This window comes from Saccostrea cucullata, unplaced genomic scaffold (assembly GCF_032062105.1).
Source record: "Saccostrea cucullata isolate Sc308-1 unplaced genomic scaffold, CSIRO_AGI_Scuc_v1 ctg3900, whole genome shotgun sequence".
Classification (NCBI taxonomy): domain Eukaryota; kingdom Metazoa; phylum Mollusca; class Bivalvia; order Ostreida; family Ostreidae; genus Saccostrea; species Saccostrea cuccullata.
The window spans coordinates 10,564-35,230 of NW_026931683.1; the positions used below are offsets into that span (position 1 = coordinate 10,564).

General features: G+C 35.3%; 1 protein-coding gene across 1 annotated transcript; it reads left to right on the forward strand.

Annotated features, from left to right (window-relative positions):
- Positions 1-1,226: 1,226 nt before the first annotated feature.
- On the forward strand, positions 1,227-1,763 carry LOC134233288 (uncharacterized). The gene has a single exon (XM_062715262.1). It carries the CDS (start codon positions 1,227-1,229, stop codon positions 1,761-1,763), a length of 537 nt encoding a protein of 178 aa, XP_062571246.1.
- The last annotated feature ends 22,904 nt before the right edge of the window (positions 1,764-24,667 follow it).

Here is a 24,667-nt window from a genome sequence, read left to right on the forward strand (position 1 = left end):
ATCGCTATAGGAATTATTTACAACAAGCTAGAGAACCACCCACTCCAAAAACACCAGCCCGACTCGTAGTCCCAGCAGCAGCAGTAGCTTCAGCCTCCGCAGCAGCACCAGCTGGACCAGAAAAGTCGGGTACCACTTCCGAAATCGATCAACAAATCATTCAAAGCGTGAATAAACCCATGCAAAGGAAAGCTGAATTATTATTAAATCATTTCAAAGAAAACCAAAGTGTTGACTTGGGATAAAGACGGAGAAATCAGTTATCGAGGTCATAAAGTACCCAATTCTAATATTGTGGATTTATTGGCTGAAAACATGAGAAACAAACCCCTGAAAAAACATCCCGTTTCTAAAGGATTAGATGAATTTGCTCAAGCTTTAAAAGAGACCCATGCTCCCATGGACTACGTGCAAAACCAAAACCTTATAAAAGCCATGCAGAAACCAGGGAAAATAGTACTCCTAAAGGGATCTTAAGTGATGAAGATGAAAAGAGAGCGGATTTCAGGATGCTTCTTCTTCCTTTTTAACCCCTATTAGTCGACCTGCAGAAGAGAGATCAAGAGTGGTTAAAAAATTACACCCAGAATCAGTCCCTTTAGAGCAATTAAAAAGCAGTTAAAAACCCAAGATGAAAAGAAGAAATTACAACAAATCAACAAGATTACTTTCATTGCCTAAAAAATGGGAAAAAGAAAGTAGAAGACATTTTTAAAAAAGATTTATTACAATCCCAAGAGAGGGTGGGGAATCAAGCTTTGTATCGTCAGGTCAGAAGTCTGGGACATAAGATTTCCTTGAAAAAGATACGAGAATTTAAACAAGATCTTATACCTTTCATAAACCCATTCACAGAAAATTTCGGAGACAGCAGACGAGAGTGACAGATATAGACGAACAATGGCAATTAGATTTAGCCGATGTGTCCAGTTTAAAGAAACACAATGACGGCTATACGTTTTTATTGTGTGCCATTGACGTCTTATCTAAATGTGCTTGGGTGGTGCCTTTAAAACAGAAAACGGGAAAAGAAATAATTCAAGATTTTGAAGAGATTTTTCAACAAGACGGTCGACGCCCCGTCCGCATTCAATCGGATCAAGGAAAAGAATTTACCAATCGAGAATTCTTACAGGCTTTTAAATCCATTCATTTCTTTACCACTCGCAATACGGGAACCAAAGCCAGTATGAGTGGGAGCGACTCAGAGAACTCTCAAAGCACGCATGTGGCGCTATTTCACCCGTCATAAAACCAGGCGGTATTTAGAGGTCTTACCGGACTTAGTGTATGCTTACAGTCATACTTTCCATCGCAGTATCCAAAGAGCTCCAGCTCAAGTGAAGCCTTCCAATGTGTTAAAAGTCTGGAAAACTTTATATGGGCAATCTCAAAAATCCCTTAGAAAACCCAAATTTAAAACGGGAGATCAGGTGCGCATCAGTAAAGCCAAACGCACTTTTGAAAAAGGATATTTACCCAACTGGACTACAGAACTGTTTACCATTTCTCAAAGAGTCCCCGGTCGGTACCCTTACGTGTATCGGGTACAAGATTACAACGGTGAGGAATTAGAAGGCACTTTTTACGAGAAAGAATTACAACAGATCATTAAAAAAGACGATGTTTACGAAGTGGAGGAAATCTTGGGGTATAAAAAGCGATGCATAGGGAAGAAAATCATCCAAGAAGTTAAAGTCAGGTGGAAAGGATATCCCCCTAGTTTCGATTCATGGATTCCTCAAACGGATCTAATCCAATAACTCCTCATTGGAAATTTTGTGGAGAGAATATTCCTCGAGAAGAAATTGTATATTTTGCACAATTATTCATCTGTGTATCTCTCATCATCAGCAGTGTGATCATGTTAGCTTTACACGATCCTTATCGAGAATATTGGATGGTCTGTGTCAGTTCTTCAGTAGGTTACATCATGCCTAGTCCTACCATGATGCATCATACACCTATGACCAAGAAACAAATTCACCAAGTTAATTCGAGAGTCAAAAAATAAATAATTAAAACCAGATAGAGAAAATGAGAGTATATTGTAAGACTATGTCAGTGAAACCGAATATTTGTACATGAGCAGATTGTTTCCTATACCAAAACAAAAATGAACTGCACCAAAGTTTTGAATGTTTGTTAATATGATGAAGATGTTGTTGTTGTTGTTTATATGAATAAAACCTTAGAGAGAGAAAAAAAAATTTTGTGTTGTTGTTTGGTTTTTTTTTCGAGATGCTAACGTTAAAAATAGCCATCATCAGATATACATGTATATATAAATCTTTGCTTTGAGGTCACTGTGCTCATTTTAGCAATCATGACTTACGTGTAGAGAATGTATTATTTTATTGAACAAGAACGTAGTAGATGTCCTCATTGTCGTTACCAGTTGACAGAGGTCAGCAGAATACATGTGTATGACAGTGACGATGAAGTTATTGATGTCTATTGGGGATGTAATGAATGTGGAGAACGCATACCTCACTGGACAATAGACTATCCCCCTAGTTTGGAGCGTTGTCACTGTGATTGGTGCCTGAAATATTTCCTGTGGAAATATGGTATTGATTATATGATACCACCTTGGGCCAAGCTCATGAGAAGAAATACCAAGATCGAGAGGTGCCCCTCCTGTTGGGAAGACAACACCCAAGGAAAATGGAAATGTCAGCAGTGCATGAAATATCCCTGCTGTGAAAAGTGCTACAAGTTCATTATAAGGCTTTCTTACAAAAGTTGTCCTTTGTGTCGTTTTGAACAATAAAAATCTGTAAACACAGAAACAAGTCTTGTTCGTTCTTTTTTTTTAAAATTAAGCCGAGTGTATAACATTTGATGACATGTGATGACGTCACAGAGTCTAGGTATAAAACAGAGGTTTTAGTCTGACGGCCCTCATTTCCAATCATGATATTTTACTGGAGAGGGGATTATTTCTTTTTTGTTGAAAAGAAAATATGTCATTACTGTGATAGGGAGATGATCCATCCGAGAGAATTCACAGTGTATGACTATCCTGGATGGCATCACAGAACTTATCTATTGTGCGAGCATTGTGAAATGCCATTTCCACATTGGTTTGTGGATGATGAGCCTTCTATGGAGACTTGTGGCTGTAGTTGGTGTGTGAAATATTTCACATGGTTAGACGGAGTAAAGAACATGGTACCCCTATGGGTCAAAGTGACCAGGAAAAGGCCCTTAAAGGAATGCCTGACTTGCTGCCAGGAAAATACGGTGGGAAAATGGAAATGCGCACAATGCCGTCAATATCCCTGCTGTGAGAAATGTATGGAGAAGTTTACAGTGACCTGCTACAGAAGCTGTCCATTATGTAGATATGAAGGAAATAAATAATGAAATATGACTTTGTTCTGGTTTTTCCTGAAATACTAAAAATAGATTGGGGTTTATAAAGAGGTAGACTTAAAAAAAACTTCTCATTCTGAAAAAGTTCAGTCTTCAAGTCAGACGTGTTTTTCAAAGATGCAGTATCGCTGGTATTGTGAGAGTCCCATTAGTCAGTTTATTTACATGCAAGGAGGCTGGATGAAAACTAAAGTAGGAGCGATCATGGATTTCTATGAAAATCATCCAGGATATTCCCTAGAAAACGTGTGGCTGGAAAAAAGAGTCAAAATCCCGCATCCCAAAATATCTAGAGTGAGGGTGAGACTCCACCAACATTACGAGCAATACAAATGGGTCAGCTGTACTCATCATGGGAATGCTGTGACACCCATCACCATGGTTCTGAATGAAAGTCTTTGGTACTCTGACATAGAAGAATGTGTGAGACGTTTTTTCAAGATGGAGAAAAAAGAACTGACTTTTCCAGATTATCACGGCGTTCGGCAGTACGTGTATTGTCGCATCCCCTTTTCCCACATCAAAAACAATTTGGAAAAGGAAGGATCTGGGGTTTTGAATAGAGTCATTGATTACAGATCAGAAGAAGAAGTAGAAGAAGCCGAAGAAAAAGAAGATGTGTAAAAAGAAAAATAGAACCAATAAATTTTGTTTAAAAGCAAATACAATTGTTGTTATAAACAGAAGGGTCATAGGTCTTTTCCGCTCAGTATCTCATTGAACATGGCAGAGGACAGTAGTTTTTACATGACTTTACCCAGTGATGGGTCCATGTCCTCTTTTCAGGGGAATACGACAGCCCAATTTAAAACCTTGTTGCCACAAACAGTCGATACCGACGGAGAATAGGAGGTGGCTTTAACAGAAATTATGTATCCCAATTCATTGAAAAACATCACCGAAGAGGATGCTTATTTTGACATCCTGATCCTGGACAGTAAGAAGGTCATTCTTCTCCATACCTAGCTTATAAGCTAAGGATGTGGGAAAACGAATGCACAAGGGAGTTTTTCTAAGTATTTTTTTCATTAAATTGATATATCACTCTATCATAGGTCTCGTAATATACTAATTTCATAGAATTTTCTTCATCTGGATGACCAAGGGTTTTCCATATTTTTTTCAATGATCTCTCTGGTCCTAAACAGATTTCCTCTGTTAAAGCCATGGGATGAATGTAAGGCCCGGGTCTGAAGTGAATTCGCCTAATTTCCATCTTGCTATCTCGATCAATGATTGGAGCCCATTTAGTATGGGACCAATCGATCAGTACAGGACATTGACTTAATGGTATCGCGTCTATGGTTTTTATTTTAAATCTGCCCGATTTAAAAACATTTGGGTCTTTGATATGGGAAGCAAAAGATTGAGGGATCAGGATGTCAAAATAAGCATCCTCTTCGGTGATGTTTTTCAATGAATTGGGATACATTATTTCTGTTAAAGCCACCTCCTATTCTCCGTCGGTTAAATCGACTGTTTGTGGCAATAAGGTTTTAAATTGGGCTGTCGTATTCCCCTGAAAAGAGGACATGGACCCATCACTGGGTAAAGTCATGTAAAAACTACTGTCCTCTGCCATGTTCAATGAGATACTGAGCGGAAAAGACCTATGAGCCTTCTATTTATAACAACACTTGTATTTGCTTTTAAACAAAATTTATTGGTTCTATTTTTTTTTACACATCTTCTTTTTCTTCGGCTTCTTCTACTTCTTCTTCTTCTGATGATCTGTAATCAATGACTCTGTTCAAAACCCCAGATCCTTCCTTTTCCAAATTGTTTTTGATGTGGGAAAAGGGGATGCGACAATACACGTACTGCCGAACGCCGTGATAATCTGGAAAAGTCAGTTCTTTTTTCTCCATCTTGAAAAAATGTCTCACACATTCTTCTATGTCAGAGTACCAAAGACTTTCATTCAGAACCATGGTGATGGGTGTCACAGCATTCCCATGATGAGTACAGCTGACCCATTTGTATTGCTCGTAATGTTGGTGGAGTCTCACCCTCACTCTAGATATTTTGGGATGCGGGATTTTGACTCTTTTTCCAGCCACGCGTTTTCTAGGGAATATCCTGGATGATTTTCATAGAAATCCATGATCGCTCCTACTTAGTTTTCATCCAGCCTCCTTGCATGTAAATAAACTAAAGATAATGGGACTCTCACAAATACCACAATATACATCTGAAAAACACATCTCAACTTCAAAACTAAACTTTTCAGAATGAGAAGTTTTTTTTAAGTCTACCTCTTTATAAACCCCAATCTATTTTTAGTATCTCAGGAAAAACCAGAACAAAGTCATAGTTCATTATTTATTTCCTTCATATCTACATAATGGACAACTTCTGTAGCAGGTCACTGTAAACTTCTCCATACATTCCTCACAGCAGGGATATTGACGTAATTGTCCGCATTTCCATTTCCCCACCGTATTTTCCTGGCAGCAAGTCAGACATTCCTTTAAGGGCCTTTTCCTGGTCACTTTGACCCATAGGGGTACCATGTTCTCTACTCCGTCTAACCATGTGAAATATTTCACACACCAGCTACAACCACACGTCTCCATAGAAGGCTCATCATCCACAAACCAATGTGGAAATGGCATTTCACAATGCTCGCACAATAGATAAGTTCTGTGATGCCATCCAGGATAGTCATACACTGTGAATTCTCTCGGATGGATCATCTCCCTATCATAGTAATGACATATTTTCTTTCGACAAAAAAGAAATAATCCCCTCTCCAGTAAAATATCATGATTGGAAATGAGGGCCGTCAGACTAAAACCTCTATTTTATACCTAGACTCTGTGACGTCATCACATGTCATCAAATGTGATACACTCGGCTTAATTAAAAAAAAAAAAAGAACGAACAAGACTTGTTTCTGTGTTTAGAGTTTTTTTATTGTTCAAAACGACACAAAGGACAACTTTTGTAAGAAAGCCTTATAATGAACTTGTAGCACTTTTCACAGCAGGGATATTTCATGCACTGCTGACATTTCCATTTTCCTTGGGTGTTGTCTTCCCAACAGGAGGGGCACCTCTCGATCTTGGTATTTCTTCTCATGAGCTTGGCCCAAGGTGGTATCATATAATCAATACCATATTTCCACAGGAAATATTTCAGGCACCAATCACAGTGACAACGCTCCAAACTGGGGGATAGTCTATTGTCCAGTGAGGTATGCGTTCTCCACATTCATTACATCCCCAATAGACATCAATAACTTCATCGTCACTGTCATACACATGTATTCTGCTGACCTCTGTCAACTGGTAACGACAATGAGGACATCTACTACGTTCTTGTTCAATAAAATAATACATTCTCTACACGTAAGTCATGATTGCTAAAATAAGCACAGTGACCTCAAAGCAAAGATTTATATATACATGTATATCTGATGATGGCTATTTTTAACGTCACAGTACCCATTATTGCCGAGTACCCATTATTGCCGAATTACGTTTTTACGTTTAAAAATATGTCAAAAACGGTAGTTATTTGTAATTTTTTCGCAAGATACATAAATTACACAATTTTTTCAAACCACCAATCGTCTCCGAGAAAGAAATAGTTGTTTAGAATTAATAAACTCACCGGTGATATTTCAGGTCTTTGAAAACACACAAAAGAGCAGTCGTGCGACAGGACATGCCATAGAATTTTCGACTAGATTTCCACTTTCCTGACAGAATCAGTCATGTTTTGGTGAAAATCAAATGAATATTTTCCTGCATGCAATGATACTAAACGAAATTATCCAAGATAATATTTCTATTTGCAGTATTTCATTAAAATCACGACGAGTACGAAGCGTCTGCTCTACGACGCCATTTTTGTTTTAATCGGGAGCGGATCAAAATCCACCACACGCACCTGTTCTTAATAAATCTGCAATAGGTTATTTTTATCGATTTATTTTTGCTCATATCGCTTCAAAATTATATGGACAAATTTTTAAATTAACATAACAAGGTGGAGTGACTTATTTATTTCTTTTTTTTAAATAAAAAATATTTATAAATGGGAATATGAGAGAAAAAAATATAAGGAATACTTGGATGACATAGAGAGTCAAAGACATATCCTGGATTCATCCTTGGAGGAATTCAACATACTTAATAACTTGCTCTAATTATTTTTTTTCTTCAAGAGATCACACAAAATAACCAGAAGTCTCTGTCGAGACTGAAGATCTACTGGTTTGTACTTATAGCAAAAGGAAAAGAAAAGTTCTTAAGCAGTTGGGAATTGAAACTTTACCACAGCAATAAAAAGAATAATGATCCTTGATTAAGTCTCTTTATGTTCTTAGTATAGTCTATTTGCATGCCACATTATATTATAATCAGACTTAATCTGCAGGAGAGGTAGCATTTGAGAGTTTTAACAAATTTCTATTTTTAGTTACCATGGAGTTCATCGAAATCAAAAACCGATACACAGAATTATGTATCTTAGTGTATTTTTAGTTATATTGAAATCAGACCAAAGCTGTAGGAGGAGTAGCATTTTGAAAGAATTTCATAGAAATTTCTATTTTAGTAACCACGGCACACCGTTCATCGAAATCAAAAACCGATATATAGAATTATGTATCTTAGTTTAGTCTACTTGTGTGCCAAGTTATATTGAAATCAGACCAAAACTGTAGGAGGAGTAGCATTTTGAAAGAATTTCACTGAAATTTCTATTTTTAGTAACAACAGCAACACCGTTCATCAAAATCAAAAACCGATACACAGAATTATGTATCTTAGTGTGGTCTACTTGTATGCCAAGTTATATTGAAATCAGACCAAAACTGTAGGAGGAGTAGCATTTTGAAAGAATTTCACAGAAATTTATCTTTTAGCAACAACGGCAACACCGTTCATCGAAATCAAAAACCGATATATAGAATTATGTATCTTAGTGTAGTCTACTTGTGTGCCAAGTTATATTGAAATCAGACCAAAACTGTACGAGGAGTAGCATTTTGAAAGAATTTCACAGAAATTTCTATTTTTAGCAACAACGGCAACACCGTTCATCGAAATCAAAAACCGATACACAGAATTATGTATCTTAGTGTAGTCTACTTGTGTGCCAAGTTATATTGAAATGAGACCAAAAAACTGTAGGAGGAGTAGCATTTTGAAAGAATTCACAGAAATTTCTATTTTTAGCAACAACGGCAACACCGTTAATCGAAATCAAAAACCGATACACAGAATTATGTATCTTAGTGTGTAGGAAGAGAAATCAGACCAAAACTGTAGGAAGAGTAGCATTTTGAAAGATTGTTTACAGACAGACAGACAGACGGACAGACAGATGGACGGACGACGGACGCATTACTATCGCATAAGCTCTTCTGGTCTCTGACCAGTAGAGCTAAATATTAAGAAAAATGAAGTTCTATTGAGGATGGGGATTCAAGCTACTTTCCTTCCAAGACCCTTTTCACAACTCCAAGTCATTTTATAGCTGCAAAAATTGGAAACTGAAACCCCTAGGGCTGGAAGGGTCCAAAGCCTCTAGTCATACCTTATAATTGAACAAAATTCTTTCAAATAATAAATACTAGGGTTACCCTTAGCTATTGACAGAATGCAGTATTTATAATTGAACTTTTATTTAGTTATATAATCTATAAATATAAAGTAACAAATGTACATGTTTATAATTTAACAAAATCACTTAAGAAAATTAAATGCTTTGAAGCTGTTTTGTTTATCTTGCGACTTGTGAAAAAGAAGCAATATAGGTAACAAGATAATATTGTTTACAGTATGTAAAATTTGTAATACCTGGAAATCAAATGTAAACAATGCAATTTTTATCTAACCGTCTGCTTCTGAAGAGGGAAATAAATTGTTTACTAAAATATTTTTTTTTGAAAAAACATGCATTGCCAAATATATTGTATACTTCAGAGATCATAAAACATTTAATTTCTGGAACAGTAGACAAACTTGCACAATTCTCTGTGTAGGTGATATATATTAATTTAGATTATAAAAAAAATTGGAAGGCATAGGAAAAAAATACATACCAAACCAAAAAAATTAGATTTTCATTCTAATATAGTTTTTCTCAGTGTTGTTTTTTTTTTATTATTATTATTTAATATTAAAGAAGGTGGAATACATGTTCGACTGAAGATTCCCCATGTTGAATGCAGAAGAATTAGAAATACATGTATTTAAAATTTTTATGGCTTATGATAGATATAAAAATTCTCCTTACTGAGCTTAATTTAAGTGGAATGTACTTATAGTTCAAAAACATTTTTATCCCTTAGTACTAAAAGAAAAGACAAGGAAACAAACACATGCTAGAAGTGTTTCATTTACAAGTTACATCTGATTCAACATACATGTGTGTAACAGAAAATATTCAAATTCAACTCGTATCTTTTTAATACATGAAAATAATTTTTGTTGAATTGACATAGATAGTAAATGCCTAAATCCAAATTCTGTATCAAGCATTGCAAAATGATACTTGTGTATCTGTACATCAACAATCTTAAGGTACCTTAGGCTAGTATTAACATTCAAATATTTCCATCTCATGCCTCTGTCTTTGTGTCTGACACTAAGGAGGTCCAATATGCATGTAAATCTTGTGCAGCTGTCTTTGTGTTTGACTTCAATTGGTGGGGACTATTGAAATTGACACGGGTGGACTCGTGTAATTTGAATCTCTTTGTTTATATCTTTAAAATCTAAATTTACAATTTTATTTCACAATGAAAAGGAAATATAAGGAATCACTGTCTAGTTATTTAGCTTCACTTGTTATGCAAATTATCCACATTTTCAACTATCATTGATGCCCTGGCATACTCTACTAACTTGACAGTTATTCCTTAAATAACTATTGAAAAGACTGCCTTAATTTTATAAACAATGGACACATACTTTTCACAATTTTAGAAGCAAATGATTTCAATCAACTCAATGTACATTTATGGAAACATTTTTTAACCTAGATGAAAATAGAGAAAAGTTACTTTCATTTACAGTTACAACATTTCTTTACATACTCCTATATATTTTTTTTAATTCTTCACATAAAACTGTCAAGCTTTAATTTAGCAGCCATAGGCAGAGGTCTGTATGACATTCACCTCCTTAAAAAATCTTCAGATACTGTAGTCATTGACAACCATTTATTTGGTCATTGGCAAAGCGAGGACAGGTCTTTACGAGGAACAGATGGATCTGGAACATCATAAATTTCGTCTGCTACGTTTTTGATTTCGTTCCACAGGTCTGCATCAAAGTGTACCTTGAAAACTGTGGTCGATTCCAGTGAGTATGAAACATACAGAAGGTAATCTGTGTTCAAGGTATGCATTTCAGCTAAACATTGGCAGACACATTATTGTGGCAAAGTATAATGTACAGGCAGGCGATCTTTTGAAGGATATGGACATTTTACATGTATCTCTACAGCATACATCTCTGTGATTTTCTCAATGACGCCGTTTTCATTTCTCTGTACCTCTCCAATGCTACCTTCCGGTGATACAACTCCAAGTACATCTGTTTGAATTCCAAGTTATGATGTAACAACCTTCCTCTATGAAGAGTAGATTAGGAAAATATGTGGGCATAACTTTACCAATTAATATAGCCACTGCATCTTTCTCGTGTTCATTTCTGTAATCTAATCTCTGCCTTTTCCTTCTTCAGTAAAGGATTCCTCTTTTTCTCAAAAAATTTGTTGAAATGCAATCTCTGTTGTTTTAGTCCTCGTAAACCAATAGCAGAGTGGAGAGTACTGCCGGTATAGCGAGCACCTTGTCTCAGTTCCTGCCAAATTGCTGACTTTTGTTGATGTACTGTGATTCAACTACGACATTTGTTTCGGTTGCTTCATTATCGTATCAGTAACAACGATGTATTGCTCTGGTAAGCAGATCTACAGATTCTCCCCTCACATAGTCATGTTGAGAGTGTTGCAACTCGCAAACAAAGCTCATTGAACTTTCTGTAGCTTGCAAGGCCTCTATTACAAATTCTCTAATCTGATACAGAGAAGCTTGTAATCCACTTATCACAAATATATAGCGTGATTCTCTCCAGTTGTCACCAGCCATTTTCTTAAATTTTTCCATATCCATTCGTTGCCTTCCGGCAATCTCTCTGCAGTCGCTTCAACCGCGAACCAAGTATTTTATCAACTTGTTTCAAATTAATTACTAGTTTTTTCTGTATTGACTCACTAAGTGACACCAATTTCCTCCAGTCCATCCACTTCATTAAAAAGATCACAACTGATCTAAGAACGTTATTTTGCGAATCTAAATCGAATTTTTGTTTTTCTAAAGTCTCACCATTTTCAAATGTAAACATATCTACGTCTCCGCCTTTTGCATCAATACCAGAAGTTACTTTTTTGCCGTCTGCACAAAGCATAAATTCTTTGTCTTTCCCAAACTTCAAAGTGGTCAAAACAGGCAGAAGTACCCCGGGTTGTAATGATTTTGGAATTTCAATATCGCTTATATTAAAATTTAAGATGGTTTTCATGCTTGGAACTGCAAAATTGATACAAACTGCTGAATTTGAATCAGTGTCGCTTTTCATACCATTCATAAAGTAAAGAAAGCGTCCATGAAAAAGTCTGTATCCAGCTTTCCAAAAGCGTTTAGAGACATTAGAATATTTCATGAAGGAATGGTCTTTTAATGATAAAAAGCGCACAGTATCTAGAAACAATCTCAGGGAAATGTTTTCCAGAGGAAACTGATCTCTCCTCACCATGTCTAGAAAAGTCCTGAAATCATTGACTAAATTGTACTCCTTTAACTTAATCATTACATCTTTAATGTTTTCTTCAAAAACATTTTCAACGGGAGACATAGTCGAAGACAATGGAGTCTTTTTTCTATTTATTTTATTCCAATTGACATAGGAGAGAAACATCTTGCCCGCTTTAGAGTTCTTACTTTAACTGGCGTAAACACCAATGGTCGCTTTTTTTTGAAAAAGCCTCGTTAATTGCGCAAATTATAATTCCACTCCGATAGTACCTTCTTTACTTTTGGCTTTGATAGCCAAAGATTTTCCTTTTTCTAACCATTTTGCGCTTAAATAATCTGAAAGGATAAAGAGATAGAAAAAAAGCCTTGAGTTGAAACCCATATGTTAACAATCCTTGAAACCCGTTAGGTACATGGAAATTTTGTCACAAAAGTGTTCATTTCTAACATAAATTATTATTGTTAAAAGAAAACAAATGTCTACATATATTGTTTTGCATCAGTCTTTATCTAACATCCTTAAAATGAGCTAGAAACGTCCGTTTTTTAAAATAAAGAGCGATGAATATCATCGAAACCGTAACTTTTGCGAGTCGGCTGAACTGTCCACGAGTGTTAGCAAAATCCATAACGCTTTCAAACAGACTTTCGCACTAATACAGTACGTTCTAATACATTCTTACAACCCGTGCGCATGTCGTTTGGCCCCTAGGAATTCATAATCTAAGATTTTTACAAAAATACCTGCATCATGCTATAAACAGCCGCTTCGAAGTTGAAACCCATATGTGCCCTTCTACACAGTGCTACATGTATGTGTAAAGTTGGATGGATGGCTAACGACGGTTTCTTGAAAAATTGGTAACTAGACCTTTGAACTGTAAAGTGAAGGCAATGGAGATAACAAACAGTATTCTATCTCAAAGTCCATAAAACAATGCAAAATATGAACAGAGCAAACACGGATCTCCGAAACATCAGCGGTGTGATCAGGTGCCATGAAGGAGTGAGCATCCCCTGCCGACCGGTCACACCCGCCGTGTGCTCCTTGTCATAATCGGGAAATAACGAAAAAATCCGTCGTCAATTCAGTGTATAAATAATGGACTATAAATTAGTATGAGAAACGTCAGTCAGCATTTGACTCAGTGATAAATTGTATTTGCTTACAAGGTCATTGTATCGACTTTAGAACTTGCAAAATGATGACGTTAAATGAGACTGCGGTTATTCTTATTTCATCAACATGCTTGTCAAAAATTTAACTCGTTTTAAAAATTGTTCATACGTAGAGCATGCTCTTGCGTATCGAATCAGCTGAGATATATATACTCATGCAGGTGATGAAGGTATATTGCTGTATAAGTAAGGGAAGTTGACGATAGAAAAGTTAAAGTCATAACGTTTATCATATAGCTTAGTTGATAGATTACCATTAACATCTTTTTCAACTGAAATATCCAAGTATGAAACAGATGTGTCAGACTCTGTGGTATCTTTTATCTCAAGCTCACCAGGATATATCGTATCGACGTAGGAATGGAAATTACCATTGTTAATTGACAATACGTCGTCGATATATCTAAATGTCGAGTTGAAGGCCACAGCAAGTGTTTTCTTCTTTTCACTCATAAGATTTTGCACAAATTCTGCTTCATATGAATATAAAAATAGGTACCAATAACGGAGCGCAATTGGTTCCCATGGGATTCAATTTGATTGTTGGAATACCTGGTCTCCAAAAACCACACAGATATTGTCAATCAGAAACTCAAGCATCTTTTTGATGTCAACTTTAGAGTACTTGTGTGTGCAATCAGAATGTGCTTTAACAAAATAATTTTGCAAATGAACAATGACCAGAAAATAAATTTACGAGTTCCATGTTTATTAAAAAAGCAGTTGTCAACGATATCAAAAAAAACCTGGACTTTAGTTTATTGTGGGGAATGGTTGCGTATCAAGTTGAAAAGTCGTAAGTTTTAAGCTGTTGATATTGGTAAAATCTTGTGATTTCAAATTGTCCAAAAGTTCTTTGGAATTTTTGAGTATCCACATCTGATTCACACCACTTCTTGAATATATTGTTGCACAGTACTCTTGAAGTTTTTCCTTCACTACTGTCAATATCTTAGTGAAGAGTAAGAAAAGAGGCTTGGTTGAACATTTGCTGGAACCCGCAATGCATCTTTGTTTGTAAGGATTTTTATGAAGTTTTGGAATCCAATTTATATAGGGTAGTCCAAATTTCATTTAAGCTCTGTGGAATATCAAAAATATTTAAAACTGACGTATCTGATTTTGAAGAATTCCTTCTTTAGAAAGGGAAGTATAAGTACGATTACCACTCGTAGAGTTATATTCAAGTTCTAAAATACAATTTATATAATGAGCCTTACAAAGAAAGACAATGTTGTTACCTGCTTTGTCGGCAGGGACCGGCACGTACTGTAACTAATCATGTAATCTATCTAATTCCTTTTTCACTTCTGGATTATTGAACACAGAAAAATAGATGGTTTTCATCTCAATCTTTCAATACGCGACTTTAACATGGATCTGATACATTTAATCCATTCTGACAAGGGGTCAACGTCTTCTTTTTCATTTCTGGCCCATCGTCTGGCGTTATTTTCCACAGAATCCATAATATTTATGAAATTCCGACGCCAGTTGAAGGATCGGGGTTCCCAATATTTAGGACCTTTAAAAATAAGTGATCTAAGGTCATCATTATTAACCAACCATTAAGTTCGTGAATATATTGTGTTGCCATGGTAACCTAAAGGTTGAAAAACAGTCTTATGTGATATTTTGATATCTGACCTTTCATAAAAACATTAGTTTTTTCCGGAATTGTGTAAATTCTCATTATTTTTAAAATTAATTGCTATATTCTTGTAAAAACCGCCAAAACGACGGCCGTTAAAGGTTAAGTCTTCATAAATTGAATTGACAAGAGTTCTTTCCTGGAATATTTCTTCACTTACATAAGTAATTGCAAATAAAACTACACATTATCGTCCCTGAATTAAGAGGTGGCGCATGACACGTTTAAGTTCATGACTTTTCGTTCCTCCAATTTTAGAGAGTGTCAACGTAATTTCGACCTTGTATACCTTGCTATTTTGGTTAGATTTGATAGATATAATGGCTGACGGATCGTGAGATTTACCCACACTTAGAAAAGAGCTACGGAAACGAAATGCTCGCGTTTCCGGCCGAAAAATGAATTGGTTGAAAGGTAATACTTGGCAACCTCTAACCGTAATTTTCTCTGTCGAACACAGAATCGTGATTACGACGTTATCGGTGCCTGGTATTCTTTGTAATTTCAATAAAAGTTCTCCAAAAGCATATTTTATGTAGACTTTTGAGATTAATTACAATTTATACTGTCTACGTTTTTATTTCAATGCCAGTCTGAGTCAGATTTTGACGCATGTCCTTGTCAATCTGTACAAGGCGAAGCCAAAGGCTCTTTACGTTTTAAACCTTTATTACTGAATTTTATCAATGCAGATAAAAAGTTTAAAACGTCAAGCGCCTATGTGCTAAGCCTACATAATTCAATTAAGAATGGCCTTTTTAGATATATACAATATTTGTTACATCCTATAAGGTTTAGTAAATGTTATATAGTTACATCATGCATTTAAGTTACATATGTTGTATAAAACTAAAAAGACCATTCTTAGTTGAATTATGTAGGCTAACTAGCAGGCGCTTGACGTTTAAAACTTTTTATAAATTTACTGTTACCAGACTGCACTGCCTATCACCTAGTAAACAAAATTAGGCCTGAGAGAGAGAGAGAAAGTATTATGGATGAGAAACCTCTGTTTAAACCATACAACTATTGCAGTACTTATAAAAATATATAACAGTTTGGTTTTTTAATTGTAAGTTATATCTATAAATACATTCACAAGTGTTCCCCTTCAACATATTTCAGACTTGAAGCATATGACAGGAATGCAAATTTTGGTGCTACAGAAAGAGTAGAGAGAGAGTATTGTATGCAAGTTCCTTGTTATGAAAAGTTTAAAGATATTAACAGACACACAGATGGTAGGAGTGAGAGAAGTATCTAGAAAAATTGAACAAAAGTGTTGATAGTAATGTGATGTACATATGAGAGCAAGTTTCTGAAGTATGTGAGACTCCGTGCTGAAAACAACTTTTACTACATCAAGGCAGAATGCAAGACACAGATGAAGAAGAGTGTGTCATATAAAGTGGAAATATGTGTTGATATGGATGGGTGTATTGTTGAAAGTCAGTGTGAGTGTGCTGCGGGTATGGGCCCAACTGCTGCGTGTATAAGCATGTGCGTGTTGTATTGTTCGGTTTATAAATGTTCAGTAAAAGTCTAGACATTGTCACAGAGGAGACATGTACGCAGAACCTACAAACTTTCCATCACACTAAAGTATACAAAGGCAGTCCAATAAAAGCAAATGACTTGCCTTTAGCGGGTGAAGTGGATGTCAGTAACGATCCACGACCCAGGGCATATCGGAATATGCCAGGATACTCTGATACCTTCAGAAATGTCTGGGTAAATCATCCTAACAGTGATTTGGCTGTCTCACAAATCTTCCCACTAGCAAACACCATTGGGTTAGAAAAAGATCATGACTATTTCAGTCATCCATTGTCATACATTTGGTTACAAAACATGAATGTAACAAAAATTTTCAGACGAGAATATTGTTAAGTTAGAAGAGCAAACACGGGGACAAGTAAAAGCGCCATCTGGCGTGATGAAAGACGAAAGAGAATTCACTCATCCAACTTTGGTCGAGTTTGCAAGGCTACTGACAAAACTGATTTTTCAAAACTGGCTGAAAATTTAAATAAGCATATGCCTGAAATTCGTATACCAGCTATTTTGCATGGTATATGTTATGAGTCAGTGGCGATCAAAAAGTTTGAGGAAAAATTTAATGTTAAAACCTCAAAATGTGGAATATTTGTTTCAAAGTTGCATCCTTTTATTGCGTCTTCACCTGATGCCATCTTGGACCAAAGTACACTAATTGAAGTTAAATGCCCCTACAATGCAAAATACAGTAAAATATCAGAGGAAACTGTCTCCTATTTAAAAAATGTTGATTGATGTTTAGAGCTAGACAATACTCATGACTACATCTATCAAATTCAAGGGCAACTCTTCTGTTCAAACAGAACATACTGTTATTTAGTTGTTTACACACTGAAAGATCACAAAGTTATCTCAATTCAAAGAGACCAAGCATTCATTGACAGAATATTGCAGAAATTAATTTCATTTTTTTTACACATACTTCAAGACTGCTGTTCTTAAGAACTTTTATTACCATGACAACAAAATGAACTAAATTTTTGAAGTTTTTAACTATGACATGTATGTACCATCAGGCACTGCCACACGTGAGCATTTTTAGCTCACCTCAACGAAGTTGGGGGGAGCTCTGTGATACCCTCGGCGTCGCGTCGGTGTCGGCGTCGGCGTTGGCGTCCCAGGTTAAGGTTAAGTTTTTTGGAGCAGTTTTCTTTTTAAGTACTTGTATGTCCTATATTAATTAGACATGCATGGAAGATGCTTCTAGTGTGTTTCGTTGTACTAGTCAAAGTTTCAGATGCTGTAATTTCAGCAAAAGAATGACCAGGTAAATGTTTTTGGAGCAGGTTTTTGGGGCAGTTTTTGGTGAAGGTCTCATTTCCGAGTAACTAAGCCCTATGTTGACCAAACTTACATGGATGATACATCTTAGGATGCATACTACCAGCCTTGCTTCGGATGCTGAATCTGACCTACATTTTCCGGTTGAGTGAACAGGTTAAAGTTTTTGGTGAAGGTTTCATTTCGAAGATACTTTGAGCCCTATGATGACCAAACTTGCATGGATGGTACATCTTAGGATGTATTCTATAGACTTGCTTCGGATGCTGAATCTGAACATTTTCCTTGCAGTTTTTGGTGCAGGTTTCATTTCCAAGTTACTATGAGACATATAATGACCAAACTTACATGGATCATACGTTAGGATGCAATGCTGAATCTGACCTACATTTTCCGGTTGAGTGAACAGGTTAAAGTTTTTGGTGAAGGTTTCATTTCGAAAATACTTTTAGCCCTATAATGACCAAACTTGCATGGATGGCTTGCTTGGGATGCTGAATCTGCCCAACATTTTCCGGTTGAGTGAACAGGTTAAAGTTTTTGGTGCAGGTTTCATTTCCAAGTTACTATGAGACATATAATGACCAAACTTACAATGATGATACATCTTAGGATGCATACTACCAGCCTTGCTTCGGATGCTGAATCTGACCTACATTTTCCGGTTGAGTGAACAGGTTAAAGTTTTTGGTGAAGGTTTCATATCGAAGATACTTTGAGCCCTATAATGACCAAACTTGCATGGATGGTACATCTTAGGATGTATTCTACTAGACTTGCTTCGGATGCTGAATCTGACCTACATTTTCCGGTTGAGTGAACAGGTTAAAGTTTTTGGTGCAGGTTTCATTTCCAAGTTACTATGAGACATATAATGACCAAACTTACATTGATGATACATCTTAGGATGCATACTACCAGCCTTGCTTCGGATGCTGAATCTGACCTACATGTTCCGGTTGAGTGAACAGGTTAAAGTTTTTGGTGAAGGTTTCATTGATCGAAGATACTTTGAGCCCTATAATGACCAAACTTGCATGGATGGTACATCTTAGGATGTATTCTACTAGACTTGCTTCGGATGCTGAATCTGACCTTCATTTTCTGGACGAGTAAACAGGTTAAAGTTTATGGTGCAGGATTCATTTCCAGGTAACTTTGAGCCCTATAATGACCAAATTTGCATGGATGGTACATCTAAGGGTGCATTCTACTAGGCTGGCTTCGGATGCTGAATCTGACCTTCATTTTCTGGATTAGTGGAAAGGTTAATTTTTTTTATACAGGTTTCATTTGCAAGTAACTTTAAGCCCTGTGTTGACCAGACTTGCATGGATGATACATCTTAGGATGCACACTAATGGACTTGCTTCAGATGCTGAATTTGACATACATTTTCCAGATAATAGACCTCGTAAAAGTTATGGGTGCAAGTCTATCACCAAGAAACTATAAGGCTTATATAAACCAGTTGCACAAATGATGCATCAAGGGATGAAAACTCTCAATCTTGCTTCAGATGCTGGATTTTAATTACATTTTCATGATGAAGAACTAGTTTTAAGTTTATATATAGGTCTATTCCAAAGTATCAAAATTGCATAAATTTTGCATTTTTGGATGTACACTTTTTGTTGGTTAATTGTGTGACTTAATTTGCCTTACTTAAAGACAACACACGTTGAGGTGAGCTCTGTAATCTCTGATTACCTATGTTATGTTGTACACAGAAATTTACATTGGTTACATGTTCATACATTTATACCTATACTCTGTGTGTTCATTGTACATGTACCTCAATAGATCTATTCATATGATTCTGTAACTAGCTTTAAGACTTTAGCTATACAGATACTTGCAACTAATTGAGAATTTTTAAATCAATAAATAAACTGACATTTCCAAGTTTATGGGTTATATTAGGGTATTATGTAAGTATAATGCACAAAAATGTAAATTAATTTTCACCACCTTGTTATCAGTAAAGAAGTTCATTACATAAGCAAGTGAATTTTTTTTAGCTCTACTGGTCAGAGACCAGAAGAGCTTATGCGATAGTAATGCGTCCGGCGTCCGTCCGTCTGTCTGTCTGTCTGTCCGTCTGTCTGTAAACAATTTTTAAAAACTCCACTCCTCCTACAGTTTTGGTCTGATTTCAATATAACTTGGCGCACAAGTAGACTTCATTCAGATACATAGAAGTGCATCGGTTTTTGATTTCGATGAACGGTGTTGCCATGGTTACTAAAAATAGAATTTTCTGTGAAATTCCTTTAAAACGCTACTCCTTCTACAGTTTTGGTTTGATTTCAATATACAATTATGGACTGTTTAGAAGGGAGACATCACGAATTATCAGGTCTGAGTAGGGTTGTCACCCGAGGGCGCTTGCGTAGTAGACTACACTAAGATACATAGAATAGTGCATCGGTTTTTGATTTCGATAAACGGTTTTGCCATGGTTACTAAAAATAGAATTTTCTGTGAAATTCCTTTAAAACACTACTCCTTCTACAGTTTTGGTCTGATTTCAATATAACTTGGCACACAAGTAGACTACACTAAGATACATAGAATAGTGCATCGGTTTTTGATTTCAATGAACGGTGTTGCCATGGTTACAAAAAAATAGAATTTTCTGTGAAATTCCTTTAAAACACTATTCCTTCTACAGTTTTGGTCCGATTTCAATATAACTTGGCACACAAGTAGACTACACTAAGATACATAGAATAGTGCATCGGTTTTTGATTTCGATGAACGGTGTTGCCATGGTTACTAAAAATAGAATTTTCTGTGAAATTCCTTTAAAACACTACTCCTTCTACAGTTTTAGTTTGATTTCAAAATAAGTTGGCACACAAATAGACTACACAAAGATACATAAAATAATGCAATGGTTTTTTATAAGTGCAAACCAGTAGAGCTACAGTCTCGACAGAGACTTCTGGTTTCAACCAGTCTGTATAAAATTTTATTAACAAATTGTCAAAACTTTCCAATGAAAATGTTCTAATATATATAATAGTTTAGTATGACTCTTTGAACCAATCAGTTCATTCATTTTCATTGTAGACAACATTATGCATGTTTGGGAACAATGCATTTTTTGAAATTACAAAGTGTGAAACATACAAATAAAATTTCACTGGCCAATTTGTCTCAGTTGTATTTAAGGGCGTTTTAGAATTTTTTATGTTTTTCCTAACCCTATCAGCCGCTCAATATGAACTCTTTTGCTGGAGATTTTGCGATCACGCAAAACTGTCTTTCCAGACATTCTGGGGTTTTTTTTGTTAAAAGAATGATGGAATATTTACAGTTACGTCTTTGGGAGCAAACAAATCTTGTACATTGAACCCCTTGTCTGCCATAAGAGAATCGCCAGGTTGAAATAAGTCAGCACTAGGGATGTGGCGATTTTATCGGTATACCGATATATCGCGATTTTTTGTTGCGTGATACGGAGACCTAAATACCGGTCTTTAGGTACATATTATAAAGTTCAGAAATTATTCATTTATTTGTTCAATCTTTCAAATTACAATTAAAGAAAGTATAAAAAATGTTGTAAAAAGTGAAAAGAACGGCATCTTACCGTCCAAACATAATTGATTTAATATACATAACAATTTCAAGAAAGTAAAATTTTGTTTTTCTAGCATATTTTTTAGAAAAATAATGACTTTTCATTTAAATCATTGTAAAAACTGTTTTTAAAAATATCATGATATTATCGTGATATTGTAGGGAAACGAGAATATCGCGATACGAAATTTTTGGCGATACCCATCCCTAGTCAGCACTTACCAAGGACTCCGTTCAACAAGCTGTCTGTCACTAGCAGACCTTCCATAAGCAGGAGACACATATGAAATTAAACCCCCTGGAGTTGAGTCTACGAGTACTTTGACAGTGTTTCTATTTTTATACGTAGAGAAGGTCTGCTTGCTGGAAAATGGGGGGTTTAGGTTTCTTTACAGTAATTTCTGTTCCATCAAGTAGTACTCGTGTAGAGGGGAATTTACTGTAAAAATCTGATGGAGAGAAAAAGGTGACCATATCTTTTTCGGGCTAGAAATTCAGTTCCCCCCTCCACTGTCTCGACATAAAGTTCACCCAAGTAATCCAAATATTTTCAATAGTTGTTTGTGATATTGAAAATAATCTACTTAAGAGCATGTCTACGAGAAAACCATGCAAAAAGTTATGGGAGCAAGGTTCTCTGATCAATGCGTAAATGTTTTGTGTGTAAATTTCTTCTAGTATCATATGAAATATTTTGCCACAAAATTTTTTTCCGTGTGGTCTCAATTAAGGGGTTAAATCGACACTGTTACTAAAAATAGAATTCTTGGTCCAAACGCAGGGTGAAAACAGGAATTTTATAGGATTTTATATTTAAAAATTCAGCATTTTACTTGATAATGATATACAATATCCATGTATGGTTGAAAGTAACAAGATACACTTGTTTCGGAAAATTTTTCATAATCACAAACTATGCCCCCGTTTAAGTGCAAAAAGGTCACAAATCTGGCATGTTTCCAGATTTTTGAAAACTGGTGAAAATATTCACTTTTCAAAAACCTATAACTCAGAAAGTGACGCCTAGAATCAACTTAATCTCATACCAATTATTACAGAACATGTATGTCTACATTATATAAAAAAATCTGTCTTTGGACTCTCAAATATTTTGCTATACTTTTTACTTAAAGTTGGACATTTTTTTTTGAATTTTCAAATTTTCTCATCCCTGAACTTCAGCAAGGAGTTATTTATAATTTAAATATTTTCAAAATTGTAGATTTTACTTGTGAAAAATACTAGTATATTGTACATTTTTTTCCTACAATCAATAATTATTTCTTAAGGGGTTAAATAAGGTTAATTGGGCAGGGGGGGGGGTTACCAGAATTGTATTATTTTACATTTTCTTTGAGCAGGGTGATATTCACATACTGCTTAGTACCTGTTTGTCAATCAGAAGACCAAGTGTGTTCTCTCTTAGCTTAAAAAAAAACATTTGCTTGATAGATAATAAACATAATACACTGGTACCTACTAATAAGTAGATGGCCCCTTTTACTTTGGAGTTCACAAGGTCAAAGGTCAAGGGTTATAATTCTCGATACACCAGTATGTAGATTTTAATCATTCAAAATTTTGAGGACCCATTGCTTGACAACCATCAAATTTAGTACACTGCTTCTTGGAAAGTAGAGGAGCCCTTTAGATTTTGAGGTCACAATGTCAAAGGTCAAGGGTCAAACTGAACAAAACAGAATATTATTAGAGCCATTTTCTTGACAGACATATTGTCATGGCAACAAACTCAAAATGAATGAACACCAAGTTTTAAAAATCAACAAATTCAGAACATTTATAATTCTTAATTTCATTGCAGATTAAAATTTGAATATTACTCAATAACTAAGTACATTCACAACGAAAAAAATTACAATGCTTGACTGCTTCCTGATATTTTATATTCACTTCCAAAATTAAAATGACCTTGAAATTTTGTATGCTTGAAAAAAATCTACTTGCTGAGTCTTACATCATGGTTCTAAATTAAGATAAGATTTAAAAGAAAAAATCACAGTTTCCCAAATCATATTCTGAATTATTTGCTATACCTGTATACAGGAAATTAGTCTTTATAACAGTGCTATATTTGGTAAAACTAAAGCACTGTTGACCTTGAACTTTGATCTTATCTAACATAACAAACACTTAAAATTTACTCTGAATTTGTGTGTATTCCTGCAAGTGAAACCTGATACATATTAAATATCAACATGTTAACAATGTTTAAGTACATGTACCAATAAAATCATATAAGTTAATACTTATGAAATACCCTGAAATTTTGGCTACTACACAAGCTTCTTCAATCATAAACTGTCTTTTTTTCTTCATGTCTGGTACACCATTTGGGTTGATCTTGAGGTCTCAAGCTTTCAAAATCTATGAGGTGTATCCAAACTATTCTGTTCAGTATGACCCCATTTTCTTCCTATGTAGGCATCCAATAACTTTTGGAGAAATTGAACAAGCACTGGAAATTTCCACTCCTGGTTTGAAGAAGAACTGGACTGTCTCCAAATATACAAAAGTAGTACTCAAAGCATGAACCTGTGAAAAAGGACAGTTTTCAAATTAAATTGAAATAAACCATACTAGACATATTCTTATAAGATTTTTTTTTAAAATGTCATGTTTATGATATTGCTTTATTTATATTTTCCAATTGAAGAAAATGTCATCAAATGACTTGGGTAAGATTCTTCACAAATTCTTCTGGCTATCTTTGAAGAAAACAAGAGCTTCATATATCCTTGAAGTAAAGTAACAGTATAGGAAAAATGCATGTTGCAAATCGACAGACAGACAAGGCAATTCCTATACATGTACTATAGTATAACATATCTTTACCATTTTCTCAGCAGTGGCAATTGGTAATGCTTATGCTGCATTGTCTCTGCTCTCTTATTTCTGGATTCTGTTCACAAAACTACATTGGAAACCCTATGTAGTAATTCTTTATGGTTTCACAGCTGAAGAAATCCCATTGTAAAGCCCAGTCCTAGGGAAATGAACTTGAATAATTGAAATTGCACAAAGAAATATAAGAATGAAATGAAATATTACTTACAAAATTATAATTTTCCAGACTTATATCTATTATATTAGTTGTTTTAAACACAAACTTCTCAAGGACATGGTAGCCTATGGAACGCCATCACTGCCTTATAGCAGAACACAACAACTGCATTGTTAACCTTTCATTACATTATGTCAACTCTTTATGACATTAACCCACACTACTATTGCACTGT